The sequence below is a fragment of the Juglans microcarpa x Juglans regia genome, chromosome 3S, assembly GCF_004785595.1.
Source record: "Juglans microcarpa x Juglans regia isolate MS1-56 chromosome 3S, Jm3101_v1.0, whole genome shotgun sequence".
Taxonomy (NCBI): Eukaryota; Viridiplantae; Streptophyta; class Magnoliopsida; order Fagales; family Juglandaceae; genus Juglans; species Juglans microcarpa x Juglans regia.
In genome coordinates this window covers 16,837,293-16,854,725 of record NC_054599.1, presented here as the reverse complement: position 1 = coordinate 16,854,725, position 17,433 = coordinate 16,837,293, and the positions used below count along the sequence as shown (strand labels likewise).

Below are 17,433 nucleotides of genomic sequence, written 5' to 3'. Positions count from 1 at the left end.
TAGTCCGAACGGTGTGATGTCCCCTCTCCGCTTAGTCAGGATATGGGTTTTGTTGTTTAGTTACTATTTCTCTGTCGGGGATAGAGTTTGTGCACGACGGATCCTTTAGACCTGGTTTTTAGAGATCTGTCATCTGGACTAGACCATGTCAGCCACAGAAGTGTGCTGGGGAGCTATTAACGTCTGTAACTGACTTTTTTAAGTCAAAGTTGTATGTTATTTATGAATGAAGTGTGATCTCAAAAAAAAAAAAAAAAAAGAAATAAAATGTAATTATAGGGAAAGATAAATGTTTTTTATATATTTATAATTACAGGGAAATATAAAGATGAATACTCTTTTCATCTTAATTCTTTTTATCTCCCATCGTATCTAGGATTTCAGTATTTGACAAATTTTAAGTGGCTGTCATTTAAATAAAAAGAAATGATAATAATAGTAATTACAATACTTTTCCTTTCAAAACTGAAGGAATAATCTCTGAGCAGCAAGACATTGCAACTCGCACGTGCGATCAGAACTATGCCTAGAGCCTAGAGGGACCTTCCAGACATCATCGGAGTTTTAAAAGCTCTTTCTTCCCCCAATTTTTTTTTTATTTTTTATTTTATTTTCGATTTGCCCTAACAATTCAAAGACAGAAATGGGGAAGCAACCGGTGAAGTTGAAGGCGGTCGTTTACGCGCTCTCCCCCTTTCAGCAGAAGGTGATGCCTGGTCTGTGGAAAGACTTGCCCGGCAAGATTCACCACAAGGTCTCCGAGAACTGGTTCAGCGCTGTCCTCCTCCTCAGCCCCCTCGTCGGCACCTACTCGTAATTCCTTCCTTTAACCACGCTCTCTCTCTCTCTCTCTATTTACCCAGATCAAATTTTGGGTTTATCTGTGTTTTCGATTGGTTAAGTTCTTCTATGGGAAATTTTCGAACCAGTGACCTCGATTAGATTCTGGATTATTAGATATATGATTTAGGGATTTTCTCTTGCGTTGAAAAGTGAGATTCAGGTTTTATAGGAGGGACTGGGATTAGATTGAGAAGATTGGAGACGGCTGTTATATGAGAATACATATTTTCTCTGGTGGACTAGGGATGCTGTGTCTGTTTTTCATGTATGGTCTCTCTTGTACGTATTGCTGATCATGTTAATAGCTAGAACATAAAAGTATTGTAAATTTCAGAATTTGAACTACCTGTAGAAGTGATCCTTTGTGGTTTATTGTCAGCGGCTGGATCCTTCTCCCTGTGCTCACCCTCTAGGCGGGCATATCAGACGTTATTCTCTACCGAATACGAAAATGGAAGTTTTGCTAATGTGAAACCTTTATATAGGAAATCCTTATAGTATTCTCGTAACGAGCTCCTAACTTGCTTAGATTATGGATTATTTCATCTGATGTCACCTCAGCAATCATAATTTTTTGAGCTAAGGTATAAAATTCCTGATGGAAATTAGTAATTACATTATTTATTACGCTAACTTGTATTGCATTGTAGGCTACACGTATAACCTGTTTGGGCAAACAAAACCAATAATCAATGGAAGCTTGGTTACAATGTTTGTGTGTGTTCATAAAGATGTGTATTAAATTGAAGAGAAGTTACAACTAGATATTTTGGAGATTGGAAGTGAAGAAGAAATGTCTCTTATTATGAAAGCAGCTATGAATGCTAGCTTTACATGCATGTCTTAGATTTATGTTTAATTGGTAAGTGTATGTGTCTATTAGTTTGTCCATTGTTGGACCAAATTTGGAAGAGTTTGCCAGTAAATTTTTTTTTTTGATACATGGTATTTATATCTCATAAAGTTCTACTCTGTTTACATGATATTGAGGTTGTATGTCTCGTTGAGGTTGGTACAGCTTTTGAATTAGTTATGCTTGGCTTTCCACTATCATCTTCAGAATCTGCCATTTTCCAATTATCCCCTGGAACAAATCTAAATACTGGCTCCGGGCATGCGAGCCTGTAGGGGAAAATCTCACTCATCTCTGGTAGAGGAAAGAGGTTTTTTTGGTCCAAAAATCATAATAGCATCCCTAAACCTCTTAAACTCTATCAATAAATGGATATTGTCTGGAAATGGCTGGGTGGTGCATTTTGGAGCTTTAGAGAAGAAATGGTTGGGTTAGAAATAAAAGAAACTTGGATTCCTGAGATCCTACAGTCGAGATTTTGAATCTTTAGAGAAGAAATGATTGGGTTGGTCTTGCCGAGGGCCTGTGCACCCCAGGGATTAGTCGGGATGCTATTCCGGATGCCCAATGCCAATTAAAAAAAAAACAAAAAAATGACTGGGTTGGTCAGAAAAGGTTTGAGTTTCAAACAGTGTGTTTTAGAGCACAACTCAAATATGCGGTGAATTTCGTATGCAAATGGTGTCTTTCAGTGGGTTTGACGAATTGCAGTAAACCATTGTGCTTAAAATAAAAAAAGGGTGACACGATAGGCATGTAAGCAGTGTGCCCTGGGTGTGCGCACCTGGGGTTTGTATATGGACAAACTCAGAAATATGCTTTTATATCTGAATGTTTATTAAAATTCTTGAATGAATCTTGCTTGTTGAATGGAATTATTTCCTTATCAATTCTCTGGGTGAACAGGAAGGGGAATTGGCATTTAAATGTGTGGTTTGACTCTTCACTTTTTTTTTTTAGGTTTTATCTAGAAGGTTGTTTGGGGGATAGATGGTATGAGATATTTGCTGTACTGATTTTGTCAGAACATAATATCGATGTGTATTTCACCCACATTTTCAATTGTCTAATGATCCAACTTCATGAGCTGTTGGGTTTATTGTTGCGTGGCTCATGTTTACAGTTTAGCCTTGAAGGTTGCACAATGATAAAATAAAGTACTTTATACTAACAATTATTGGAAAAAAAGTCGTTTGACATTCTAAGGTAATGTTTGACATTTTTCAAGAGTTTCATAATTAGAGAAATGTGTCTTCCCTCTGCAGTGAAAACTTGAAACTGAATGTGGATGATGCTTTTTTATGATGTATACATTGTGATGGTGGTAATTGATTGTGAATTGAATGCTTGAAATTCATATGTGAACGCTGCAGTGGATATTGAGAGTAACTTGTGGATGAGAAAATTTTCTTTAAGGTGTGATTCTCGTGTTGTTCATGGAGATTGTTGATTCATAAACTATCTGGAGGCATAAACATATATTTTATACCGTTTTCACCAACTTCCTGTTTGTCTTGAGTTGTGCATCATTGTACTGTATCTAACCATCAATGTCTGAAACAGTATAATGAATAGGGAGAGTGTCTGTTTAGGCTCAGCAATGTTGCCTGTTAATTGAATTTGAAAGAATTATACATGGAAGTTGAATACGTAGTGGATTTCACATGGAACGCAATAATATATACTTCTTGCTCTTTTCCCTTAGGTAGCTATATATCCTTTCATTGATTAGATATTTAATTTACCTATAAAAAAATTATATATCCTTACCTGAGTAAATTTTGTTTATTAGCTTCCATCTCGGTTATGTTGCAATCACACTTCATCTTACATGAGTTCATAGATATGTTTGTATGCAATTGGATGCAGTTATGTCCAATATTACCAGGAGAAGGAGAAGTTGGCGCACCGCTATTGAAGTGCATGCATGAGTCTCCACTTTCGCAGTAAAGCTCATCATCATTTTGCTACAACTTGGATGAAGGAGACTGGAGTGTGTCAAGATAAAAATTGATGTGAGTTACTGGGAAATTTTCGAACAATGTTCGACTTCTTTTGCTGCTTACAATAATGTGTGCATTATTGAGAGTGCATTTTTTTTAGTCACTTCTAAGTAGTTCTGATATCCCAAGTCAATATCGTCGTGCCTGAAAAGTAGAAATGTAACAGGAATTTGGATTTCCCTGACTTTGCCCCATTGCCCCCACATCCCCCCTCTCTTTTCAATGAGCAAAGTCAAGGGTAACCCGTTCCTAATGTGTGCTCATTTGCTTTCCATTTGTAAGAGGGTAATGTTATGTTTTTGAATCCATTTGTAATATAAATTGGAGTAGGGTATGTTTTTGAATCCATAAAATTAGTCATTTGGGTTTTAGTCTGTTTGCAAATCACATCTTTAGTTTTAACTTTCAAGTAATTTATTCCGAGAATATGTAAATTTTTGCAATTAAATCCATCCGGCCATCTCCCTCAAATCATCTCATGGCGAGGTTGCCATGTGGAAATTAATCAAAACTCGACATAAGGTACCCCCTCGTTAAAAAATAAAAAATCTAAGAAATCAAACAAAAAATTAACGTGTGCTCTAATTGATTGCCATAAGGCACTTGCATACCTATAAAGGAAAATGATTTGTACATATTAGGATGCCTAAGTTTCGAGCAGAACTTTTGAAAAATAATGAGATGTGAAAAACTGTTTTTTATTATTTTATTTTTACATGGAGATTATACGAGACTTGCATATTTTAAATTTGTATTTAGTATTCCTCTAGAGAAAATTATAAAAATTGAAGCGAATAGAGTGATTTGCAAATGAGCTAAAAGTTAGGGACTGATTTTATAAATAAATTAAAATTATGAAATAACCCTCTAACTTCAAAAAAATCTGCTTTTTTCAACCCAATACATTGACCCAAAAAAGTCTACAAAATGAAAAGATGTATTTTTTAAACTGATGTATGATTTTCTTTATCATCTTTTAGTCGTTTCGATTCCTTTCTTGTTGTTCTGTTGAATAATAATTTGAATTGAAATGTCGAATTCTCTATTAGAGAGAGAAAATTATAAGCGTTTTGTTACTACAATGACGCGCGTAAAGTATTTTCAAGCTTAAGAACAAGTTGCTATTTTTTTTAATCTTAAATTATGTTTATAGTGTTCCTTTTTATAATAGTGTACACAAAATTATAAACAAAAATATTATTCTCAGAGAATAAATTTGGCTCCTCAAAGATGAATTTGTAGATCCATCACGTTTGTAAGTTTGTAACTATAGATGTAAAAGTTTGGATAGGACTAAATGACTAAATTGATAAGTTTGAATAGGATTAGGTAACTAGATGGATATAGATTTGTTGTTAAGTTTGTTGGATGAATGTAAAGTATTTTATCTTTATCTATAAACATTTGAATTATGTCAAGAAGTTATTAGATAATGGTTTGGATAAGTCAAGAGCGTGTATAGATAGCTGAAGTTCGAAAAGTCAGGAATTATCCAGTTGAAGAAATCTATATCTACTGAGAAAACTTAGCACCAGGTGTCAACAGGCGCATCAGCAGAGTCCTTCCATCAGTAGAGTCTGACTGTGCCTCAAATTTCTAACAGACTCAATCCGTCAGCAAAGTTCTACTACAGATCAAATACTGATTAGAATATTTATAATGGAGATTTCGATTGGATGATTATCTTTTTGATCATATTTTCCAGAACTTGGAGGGATTGAAGAATGATCCAAGTGCTTGAGTGTGAGAAGTTCTTTTTTTCTCTTTCTCTCATTGAGTGAGTGCTTATTCCATGTTGGACTTTAATTGATTGAGTTTAGCCATTGGAGGTCCAGGAAAGAAGTCAATAGTTTGAAAATGGCCAGATGTTCTGGTTATTACTGCGGTAAAGGCAAACAGGTCGTTTGTCGGGTCAAGTAAGAGAGTCAATTAATAAAGACTTTGTAATTGAGAATTACTTATAACTAATTTTCAAATAATAAAATTGTATTTTCTGGATTTGGCTATCCCATAAGGTTTTATTTTTGAGGAGTTTTTCAAAGGGTTTCCCTTCGTAATCAAATTTTGTGTAACGCACTTTATTTATTTTATATATTTGATTGATTGTCAATTATTTCATTATTGATCACTAACCAATTTATTGATTGAATTGGTAGAACGTGGTAATATAATACGTAGGTACTTGAGTAATTTCAATTGACATCAAAGCGTAGTTCACTCATCGAGTGTGATCCATGTCCCTTTGTAGATCATGTCATCGTTATATATCCCGCTATACTTTAATGGAGAAAACTATGCTTATTAGAAAGTTTGTATGAGAGCTTTCCTCAAAATCTTTGGATGAACGTGTGGTATGCAATTGAACGAGGATGGACTAAGCCCGAGACATCTCTTGATGCTTGGACTGGAGATGGGATCAACAACTGCAATTGAAATAACAAAGGACATAACGTTATCTTCATGACTGTATCTCCCGCTGAATTTAAAAGAATCTCAATGTGTGAGATTGCCAAAGAAGCATGGGATATTTTGGAGGTTACACATGAAGACACAAGAATTGTAAAAAATTCAAAATTGCAGATGCTAACCTTAAAATTTGAAGAGATTAAAATGTTGGAAGAAGAGAGTTTTAATGATTTTTATGATAAACTTAATGATATTGTGAATTCCAGGTTTAATTTCGATAAGAAGGTGGAGGATTCAAGGGTCGTGAGAAATATTTTAAGGTCTTTGCCTGAAAGATTTTGCCCAAAAGTTACAGCCATTGAGAAAAGTAAGGATTTGGATGCTATTAAGGTTGAAGAAATGGTCGGCTCTTTACAAACATATGAGTCATCTCTTCTTCAAACAAGAAAATGTAAGTCCATTGTTTTAAAAACTGTGGAAGAAGATCAATATGATTTTTCTGATAAAGAAAATCTGAACAATGAGGATATAGATCTCATTGGAAGGAAATTTAGAAAATTATTGTTTAACAAGAAAGGTAGTGAAAAGCAAAAGTGAGGTAAGTAATTTCCTACAAAGAAAAGTTATAAAGAAAAATGGAATAAAGAAAAATTTGAGAAAAATGAAAAAGTATAATATCATGACTCATGAGTGCTTCGGCTATGATCACATTAGAGTGGACTACCCAAACTACCCAAACTTTAAAAAATTAAGGGAAAAGCACTGAATGTCACACTTAGTGACAGTTCAGAATCTGAAAATTTTGATTCATCGTTTGATGATGAAAATTCTTTTATGACTTTTACCACTATTGTTGATGATTTTCTTGAAATTGTGCTAACAAAATCTGAAAGTGAATATGATGACAGTGACTCGGATGTAGCTCTTGTTGATGCGGACCATGAGCTGAGTATACATGAAGTTTATAATGATTTATGTGAAGAGGTGTTCAAGTTGAAAAAACTAAATAAAAAGTTGTACAATAAGCTCATAGCCGTGGAGAATGAAAAGAATAATCTGTCAGAGTCATTAAAAATTTCTGAAGTTGAAGTATCAAGATTGAACACTAAAAAATTAGTACTTGAGAATGAATTGGAAAAAAAATTCAAGAATACAAGGAAAAAACTACAACTCAGAAATTAGTTGAGATGTTGAGCTTTCAAAACTTCAGCTGTGATTGCACGGGTTTGGGGTACATGACTTCCCAAAGCAAAGAACTTTAAGCCTCATCATCCGTTGTCATTTCATCAAAATGTATTATCTTTGTTAAAGGAAGCCAATGTGAGGATGCTCCAAAGAAAATCGTGTCAAAATCTAACATTCCGAGAGTCTCTCATGAAAGACGTCAATGAAACTTAATCGAGGTAAGTTCGAATGTAAGTTTATTCCTACTTGTTAAAATTGTGTTATTCTTGGCCATATAAGGTCACATTACTTTAACTTGAGAAAAGTGCAAGAAAAAAGAAGGAAAAAGAAAATCTCCAAGAATGGAAAATAATTTAGAAAATAAGGTTGAAGATTTGAATTATCAAATAACTACCATCAGTCGTAAACTTGGTGAACTAGCAGATTTTTGTCTTCACAACAAAGAAAAGGTTATACAAAGTGGTGTTGATGAAAAATATAGGTCAAAACTCAAAACAAAATGGGTGGTTAACGAAGGTGTCGGGTGAAATTAATTGATATGATCATTTGCATGTTCTTGCATTCCTTGCATATCATTAGCTTAGGACATGCATTTCACATTCTTTTATTTGTTTGCATCTCTTTTTGGTCTTATATTTTTATGTTTTTGTTTGGTTTGGTTAAGTTGTCTTCTATTTTTTTTATTTGTTCTATAAAATAAAAATAAAAAAAATGAAAAAGGAAGAGATCATTTTTGCCTAGCCAAGTCAAGAGTACTTGGACCCACACATTTCCCATATTTGGAGTTGGAATGTCTCTCTATTTTTTTATTTAGTCTACAATGTGAGTGTAGATCCCATGGCTCAGTTTGCCAAAGTTAACTTTTAGTGCATTATGAGAAACTTATTTTTCACATTTTATTCATTATGTATGTTCCATAAAGTCTCATAGATGCTATCCAAAGGGGGAGTCATAACCTTAAATTGACTAATACTAGTTGAACCTAGTACTCAAAGTCAAGAGGTCTCTTCTTGCCAGATATAAAGGCTTGATCCATATAGTAAAAGTCGGTGTTTTTTCATTGCAGAAAAAAGGCAAACATCCTACCCGGATCTTGTTTCTTAAGTCCTTATAGAAAAAAATTGTTGCTCTATTCATTGTGGAAAAAGATGAGCAATAAAATGAACATATTAAGGGTTGTGCAATCTTGTGTTCGAGGTCAAAGATAACTCATGAGGAAGTATCTATGGGAAAGAAAGAAATATATACATATATATTAAATATTTAAATATTTGATTGTGGTAGTAAGTTGCCTCACTCACACACTCACATAGACTTTGACTATGATGACTTTGTAGAATGTCCACACTTTTTTTTTTTGGCTCTTTATTTCAAATAAGAGAGTATGAACCTCTTTCACTGTTAGTTGTGTGATTGGTATATTGTGCTTGGACACTTGGTGCATTTAGGCAAGTAATTTGGCTTTAAAAGAATTAAGTTTTAAAAAAATAAATAAATATTATTTTGAGGGTGTGGGTCAACTTTTATGTTATTTTATTTATCTTTTATTTTCGTAATTGTTTTTCTCATGTTTTTGGCATTTGGGCATTTTTTACATGTGCATAAATTTTTTTTTTGGCTCTCATGCATATGGGATCTAGGAGCTTTCACTAATTTTTTTTTAATTTATTTATTTATTTATTTTTATGTCTAACTCCAAGCGGGACTCCTTGTCCTAGTCTTCCCGTAGGACTCTGCTATGACTAAGCTACGTTTGGGTACCAAGAGTACCTCAAGTACTCTCACTACTATTCCTTACTTTATTATTATTTTTCACCTACTTTTTTACTATTCATTACTTTTTACCTACTATTTATTATTCTATTATTACTTTTTCACTATTTTTTCACTACTATTCACAAACATTCTCAACACTTCTCAGGTATTCTCACTACCCAAACGTAGCTGAAATATGCCCACGTGAACAAGACATTTATAGTCACATTGTTTTACTAAGAGTCCACACTTGTTATTTTCCTCCAGTCCCATGTCTCCCTCACTCTTTGTGCTCTAGCCGAAAACCACTTCCCACACCACTAGTGTTCTAGAGCACTTGGGTTTTTAGAAGTCGCACAGATCTTCTCGTCTACACGATTCCCCATCACAGTAAGTGCACTATTTATTTATTTCCTCTTTACATAGGGCTTGGTTCTACATTATTTTGGGGATTTTTATGATTGATGTGATTTTGAAGTGTCGGCGTGGGTTATGAGGTTTCAGATTGGAGGATTTTTTTTTTTTTAAATGTTTGAGTTGTACAGATTTGCATCTAGTAGTTGGATTATGTTGTTTTCATGTATTGAGGATGGTTTCTTGGTGGGTTCTTGCATTTTGTCATTCGGTTTCTAAGGAGTGCCCACCAAGTGTTTGATGTTTTGCCTCAACTAAAGTTTTTTAGTATTTTGTCAATTCTTTACATGCATTCATGATCATTCATCATTTTACTTCCATTGCATTGTAGAGTTGAGGTTTTTCATAATTGTGGGAGGGTCTTCTCAAAAATTTTATTTTCATATTCCCACACGGTAGTCCGCATTGGTCTGATTCTGATGACAAGGAGGTTTAAGACTTGTCAGATTAGTGACAAAAATGGGGAGATAATATTGGAGAAACACATTGAGAGGGAACAAATTAGATTATTTTTTTGGTATTGTGAAATTTATGGGGAGTTGGAGTAAGTGTAGGGGGAGCAGCATATTTTTTAATAATTTTTTATTCAATATCTTGACTTTTAATTTGGTTTGATTTATTTTGAGTTATGGTTTAATAGTGACTAGAACATTGTTAGACTTAGATTATCTTTAAACTTGTGATGATGAAGAAACTAATCTTAGTCAATGCTCTATGTCAGTAGTTTTGTTTCATGATTATTTGCTTAGAATTTCTACTTGGTTACTTGGTCTGCTATTTGTGCTTTTGACAGGTTTATATTACATTCATCAAGTTGTTTTTTGTCACCAATCTGCCAAATGAGGAGATTGTAGATGCAAAAGTTTGATTAGGACTAGGTGACTAAATTGATAAGTTTGGATAGGACTAAGTGACTAGATGAATATAGATTTGTTGTTAAGTTTGTTGGATGAATGTAAATTATTTCATCTTTATCTATAAACATTTGAATTATGTCAAGAAGTTATTAGATAATGGTTTGGATAAGTCAAAAGTGTGTATAACTGAAGTTCGAAAAGTCAGGAATTATCCAGTTGAAGACATCTATATTTGCTGATAAGACTTAATACCAGGTGTCAACAAACGCATCAGCAAAGTTGTTCCCAACAGAGTCCATCTGTCAGCAGAGTCATATTGTGCCTCAAATTCCTAACATACTCAATCTGTCGATCAAATACTGATTAGAATATTTATGTTAGGGATTTCGATTGGATGATTATCTTTTTTATCATATTTTCCAGATTTTGGAGAGGTTGGAGAATGATCCAAGTGCTTGAGTGTGAGAATTTTCTAGTTTTTTTTCTTACTTCATGTTGGAATTTAATTGATCAAGTTCAGCCATTGGAGTTCCAGAAGAGAAATCAATAGTTTGAAGATCGCTAGAGGTTCTGGCTGCAATAGAGGCAAACAGGTCGTTTGTCAGGTCAAGTAAGAGAGTCAATTAGCAAAGGTTTTGTAATTGAGAATTACTTTTAACTGATTTTCAAATAATAAAATTGACTTTTCTGGGTTTGACTGTTCCGTAGGATTTTACCTTTGACAAGTTTTTCAAAGAGTTTCCTTTCGTAACTAAATTTGGTGTTACGCACTTTATTTAATTTATGTATTTGATTGATTATCAAATTATTTAATTATTGATCACTAACCAATTTATTGATTGAATTAGTAGAACATGGTAATACAATACAGAGGTATTTAGGTAATTTCAGTAACATTGGTGATCATGAGAGAGAGAGAGAGAGAGAGAGAGAGAGAGAGAGAGATCCTAGAGAAATCACAAGGGCTCTTTTCATTAAGATAATTAATTAAGCCGCATACACAATTCATAATTTTAAAGCTATATGAAACGAGTAAATAATTTTTCATTTGTGTGGTAATATGCTTAATAACTTAGGCCATATATACTTCAACGCTAGCAGTTTTGATAAGCTGGCATACAGGACAAACACCAATTGACCCCTCACACTCCTTGCATAAACATAGGTGCCGACAAGGCATCAACAAGATAGAGACCTCCTTTGTGTTGCATGCTCTACAAATGTGTCCCAAACCTAGGTTATTCCTGAGAAATGATTTGGCAGGTCCACCTGGAATGCCCGCGTAGTTGTTTGGGTCGATATATGAGGTAGCATCATCGACTTCACTGTCTCCAAATCCTTCCTTACCTTGTTCAGCACCCTGTGAAATTGCCTGCTGGAGGTTGTTCTTCAGGACACTAACAATTGACTCATTGTACTTTGCTCTATAGTGCCAGTTCTGGGCTTCCATGGCAACTCGCCTTATCCTCTCTGCAACTTCCCTGTTCTTACAGTTCATGTTCTCTATTTCGATGTCTTTCTCGCGAAGCTTTTTGCTGACACCTTTCTCCATAGCAGCAAGGAAAGAAGCCTTGTGTCTCTTCTCCATGTCCCTCACCCCCTTTGTCAACTGTTCCTCCTGATTCAAGAGTGATCAAAGATTATTCTACAGGTGCTAAGAACAGCATAAAATGATCACTGAAATATTATGAAATTAGCTTGACTACTACTTTCTGTTGAGTATGATTTCAGACCCTTGAAAGCCACCACTCATGATCCTCCCCCACCCAGGTCTCCAAGATACAACATCAATTAAAAACCATGAGTAGACATAAAATTACTATTTAATAGACATAGGCAATTCTTCTCTTGAAATACTACTGTTATAAGAAGTAGATAATATTGGGAATCGAATAAAAATAGAAAGGATTAATCTGAACAGGCATGCAGAAAACCGCAATATTGAATAAACGTCCAGGAATACCTGAATTTCGATAAAATGGTCAAACTCTTCCTTCTGTCGATCAAGCTCAGTCTTGATATTATCCCCAAGGGACAAGATGATTGAAGGTGCAGCCGTCATACTTCCACTTGCAGAAGTAACAGATGAGTTACGCTCATCATCGTCGTATGATAGCCTTAATCCTGTTGATACTGGGTTTGGGTTCAGAATGCTTGCTGAGCGATCAGCTTCATCCTGACAGCCATAATAATTCAAGGATATCTGACGTTTTTGCTGCCTTGAAATATCTTCGGTTTCTCTGCCGCATTTATTTGGCCGAACGATAGGAGTAATATGCTCATTTCCAAACAAATTTATTGGATCAACATTACATCCAGATGGTGCTGCAAAATAAGTTATGTACTCATTATGCTTAGAGACCGGATCAACTGCAGATATCTCAATTATAATTCCTACATGGGTATGAGACCCTAACCACAATAAATTTCCTCTTATCATATTCTACAGTGTGTTAAATAATGGTTTTCAACCCAGATTTACACATTTACCATTCGCATTCAATGCTCCTAACTGACCAGATGTGGCTATTTATCTGTGAACTTTACTACTTTAGGGTGGTGGTGGCAGCTGTGGGCTTAGATGATTTGGCACCGCCACAGATGTAAGCCCACAGCCCCTAATGACAAGGTTGATTTACACGTTAATGATGATACTTAAAAATAAAAAAAGTCATGGAATGGTCATGACAATGATGATGTTATTAATATTTCTTCTAAAGTTGACTGAGGTTGATTTTAAAAGTATCAAAGTTCATTTGTCACTACTAATTAAATCTCATATCCTTATCTCATAGGTTTATAAATTTTGACCACATGTTACATACCATTCGCAATAATGGTAAAGGTGGTAAGTCTTCATCAAGGTAGCTATCAAAGGATCAATCGTTAGCAGTACATGAAATTAGCATATTACAATGTATCAATAAAATGAAATCCTAAAAGGCAAAGAATATGAAATGGAAGAACCGGACAAAAACAATATAATAAAGTTGTTTTGGTAAGCAAGAACTCTTTATTAAAAAGCACAAAAGGCACAACCCAACTACACTAGAACTACCGCAATTTAATGGATAAGCATTAATATTAACCTACATGGTGCGACTAAAAGCTAATATAAGATCCATCTTTGCCCCCACCACTTTTATAGGCAACTAGGCGAATGCAACCCTTAGGGGGGATTCAACTCCCTGGAGTCCTGCAGTGGGTGGAGGTGCCACCTGGCCTAAGATTCATTGGCCATCCATGTTCCCCTTGATAGATACATCTAATGTAGCCCAGAAAAAGTTCATCCTTGAATTCATGGGCCACCAGCAAAGCCAGCAAAGGGCGCATGCGAACAGTGAAGAAAATCTAACTAATAGTATACATGCACACACAATTATTTGCAGACTTGCACATAACAGGAGGAAAGACATGAAGGATGAGCTTCATGTCCAGCACAAACTGGAAAGCAGCTCCTTAATAATAGTCGAATCAGGGAATTTACAATAAATTAATCAACCTATATACTCTAGCCAGAAGGCAAAATTTCCCTGACAAAAGCAGAGGGGGGTCAAGGCCAACCAAACATAATATTATATGCAATATACACATAAAATTAAACACAGTGCACATAGTCTTGATGCTTAAAAGAAAAAACTAAGAAAGGCAGAAGAGAACTCACGACTGACAAATAACTGCAGCTGATTTGATGCATTAGTCTGATACTGGAAACGATTCTCATCCAGGAAAGCAGGAAGCAAAAGATTACCATTGTTGCCTCCCAACATTTTGCTTGAAGAAAAATAAACTTCCCTTTTTCTGTTGTGTCTGAAGAGTTTCTAGTAAAACAACCTTTGAGAATCCTCCCTGCCAAAAAGGAACTAAATATTGAACATTAAAAGCAACAAGACTACAAGCAAGCAACAGCAATATTCTAGCAAGTTCAGGATGACTGAAGAACAACCTGATATCCAAAGGAGATATTCAACCAGTAATTGGTCCCAACTCAAAATATGATAGTTCTAAAATGCCTGCTAGGCTAGCCCTCTAAGGCTTTTAGTCTTGATGTGTGATTCAAAATTTCAAATAAAATATCTTGAGCATCAAACTTGGGAATTTAAATTCTTTACCAAGACACTGATGAACCAAAAAAAAAAAAAACTTGGGCTGCGCCTTCTTTCTATCAATAAAATTTTATTTTACCTATCAAAAAACAAACAAACCAAGACATTGATGAATCTGTATCTCATTCATAAGCCCAGGCAAATCTTTTAAAACGACTCAGAGAGAACAAATATATAAAGAGAAACCATTGATTTAAACAACTTGCAACGTGTCAATGTTATCATTTCACTTCATCTAAAGTAAGCGTGAATCAGCCTTCATGGCGACAATGACAAAAACAAAAATAAGTAGCTTGAACAAAAAAAAAAAATCCTACTTATAAAAACAAAAAACAAAACAAAAAAAAAAATCCTTAGTAAAAGAAAAAAATGCATTATTGTTTTCTAATTGATTAGTGATCTGACGTGACTTTGCAATTGCAGGCATTTGTTATTACTGTCATATCCATATTTGCATGAATAAACTTCCTAAGGGAAAGCATCGACTTGTCCATCTCAAGCCTAATAAGTTACAAATAAATGCCATGTCTTTACCATACATGCCTTCAGAGAATAGAAATGGCCAAAAGCACATAAACACACAAGTTTCAGAGCAAAAAATTATGAAACTTGAATGCCTATAAAAAGAAATTAGAAAAACAAGCCGAGAGCCGGTCGTCATAGGTGTTGAGATCCAGCAATGATGCCTCAAGACTAAAACCACGAAAAAAATACTGCTCTAGACAGAATGTAATACTTAGAAGTGGCTTTAGTCTGTGTCAGACAGCACAAAATCTGGGGGATGCCACACATCCCCAAGTGTTGATTTGGCACACCAAGCTTGTGTCCTGCTCACATAGGACACAGGACGAAAGTTGCACCCATATAAAGAAATCTCATGCAATAACTTCTTTACATGAATTCTGAATCTACTTAACAGAGAACTATTAGTTTATCACTCAACAAATAAATTGAGTTTTAATGAATATAAACATATCTAGAAGGAAACGATGACGTTGACCTAAGACTCACAGTAACATAATTGCTGGACGGGTCCAGAACAACATTTCCTGTTATGAGAACATGCGAAACAAAGCTCTAGACACGGAGCTGATCTTCAAGAGATACTATCAAAAACTAAAAAACAGTATATCGTTAACATAATACAAATCACAAACAACGCATTTAGGTTATTTGAAATCCATAAAACACACTACCGAGAGGGTAACAACATACACACCATATAGCCTATACAATACTGATCAGATCACCAATTGACTTGCAGAAGACAAACTAAACATGGGGAGAAGGAAAGTGTAAAAGATGAAGGCTAATGAGACTCAATAAAAATCAATTGGGACAAGAAAATCAGATGCATCTAAGATAACCCAACTGCAAAATTGATTGAGATAGAGTGTGATAAGCATATACGGGAAATAAATATTTGGAGAACAATGATTTTTTTTTAAGAACCTACCACAGATAGAGAATCTTGGAAGTTAGAAAAAATAAGGCCGGCAATATTTTCAGATGACATAAACAGATACAAGAAAGGAAATGGAAAAAAAATGATAACAAATCTCCGAGCCAATAGATTTTAGATACACCTAAGATTCTTTTCAATCTCCAAAACGTATCAATATATACAGAAAGAATCAACACACAGGCAGCTTGTAAGAAGAGCAACCCAACAGCAAGAAACAGCAGAATACAAGGTACCTTAATATGATAAGCTCGTTTGACAGAGTCTCAAGGAAGACAACTGCTGCCGCCTGGATCCTGAAATTCCACGACTACTAGAAAATTCCAACGAACCAACGAAAAGAAATCCGCTTTATTAGATTTTTATTTTTTAATTTGATCGGTTCCAGAAAAATGTAATGCTATGTAAGGATAAGTCAGGAAGACCGATCATAAAAAATGTTCCATCAAAACGACCAGAGAACGTCGGAACAAGGAAAGGAGGCCGATGGGCGATGAGGCAAAGAGAGCGAGAGGCTTGGAAGACATGGTAACCGAAGAAAAATGGAAGATTTATCATAAATAAACATAGTATTATTACAGATATTAAAGAAAATAAGAATAATAATATTCAAACCGGATGGCCTCCACATTTCATTCATAGATCCATCCATGCTATTGGCCAGCCCACTTCTCACCTCTACCCTCCCACTTTTTTTTTTTTTACCTTCCTCCTTTCAACTTAACCTCTTTTTCTTCTTTTATTTTATTTTTTTATTTAATGCATCGTTTGTTTTTGGAAACGACATAAGATAAGATAAATTAAAATTAAAATTAAAAGTTAAATAAAATATTATTAGAATATATTTATTTAATATTATTTTATTTTGAGATTTGAAAAAATTAAATTATTTATTTTATTTTGTATGAAAAATTAAAAAATTTATAATAATTAGATGAGATGAGATGAAATGAATAGATAATAATTGTGAAAACAAACGAAGTCTTTTTATACCCGTTTACACATGAATAGTGAGTGAGTTGAGTGCATCAATAGAAGAGAAGTGTTATAAATATAAATATATTTTTCTAAAATAAACTTACAAACTAACATATTTTCGTGTGATAGATTCGTTAGATTTACTTTATAATTTATTACATTAAGACGCATCAGCTTGTAAGTATATTTTTATGAAATTCTTTTGTGATTATAGCATTTTTCCAATACAAATACTTCTAATTGAAATTAGTGAGGCTATTTTTTTGGGATGATGGCACAACTCAAGGAACCTTTGCTTGATAATATTGTTAAAACTTCAAAGATGTCAATATTTTAAATATCAATTGATATGACTTATAATAGTAAACAACATTCTTCATATATAATTTTATTTACTCAAAATGTATTATATTAAATTATACTTCTGAAAATAATAAATATAGAAAGAGGAGTAATATTTATTTAAATGAATATCAGAATATCAAAACAAGAACTGATTGTGATCCAAAAAAATTAATTAAATTGATATTAATTAGGCCTTTTAGCCTTTGGTTTGGCCATTGGACTAGTC

General features: G+C 34.2%; 2 protein-coding genes across 5 annotated transcripts; one reads left to right on the top strand and one right to left on the bottom strand.

The window, feature by feature from the left end:
* The first annotated feature begins 557 nt into the window (after window positions 1–557).
* Window positions 558–3,960, top strand: LOC121258090 (cytochrome b-c1 complex subunit 8). Its single transcript, XM_041159446.1, has 2 exons — window positions 558–813; window positions 3,566–3,960. Exons 1-2 carry the CDS (start codon window positions 644–646, stop codon window positions 3,612–3,614), a joined length of 219 nt encoding a protein of 72 aa, XP_041015380.1. The 5' UTR covers window positions 558–643; the 3' UTR covers window positions 3,615–3,960.
* Window positions 3,961–11,264: 7,304 nt separating this feature from the next.
* LOC121258212 (BOI-related E3 ubiquitin-protein ligase 1-like) lies at window positions 11,265–16,542 on the bottom strand. 4 transcript variants are annotated; one of them, XM_041159616.1, is made up of 5 exons: window positions 16,121–16,541; window positions 15,434–15,538; window positions 13,981–14,165; window positions 12,280–12,641; window positions 11,265–11,934 (listed from the first exon to the last, which is right to left on the bottom strand). In XM_041159616.1, the coding sequence occupies exons 3-5, from the start codon at window positions 14,084–14,086 to the stop codon at window positions 11,389–11,391; spliced, it is 1,014 nt and encodes a 337-aa protein (XP_041015550.1). In that variant the 5' UTR covers window positions 14,087–14,165; window positions 15,434–15,538; window positions 16,121–16,541; the 3' UTR covers window positions 11,265–11,388. The 4 variants fall into 4 exon arrangements, with proteins under 4 accessions (XP_041015550.1, XP_041015548.1, XP_041015549.1 ...); XM_041159614.1 differs by lacking the exon at window positions 15,434–15,538 and having other exon boundaries at window positions 16,121–16,542; XM_041159615.1 differs by lacking the exon at window positions 15,434–15,538 and having other exon boundaries at window positions 13,981–14,179; window positions 16,121–16,540.
* Window positions 16,543–17,433: the final 891 nt, after the last annotated feature.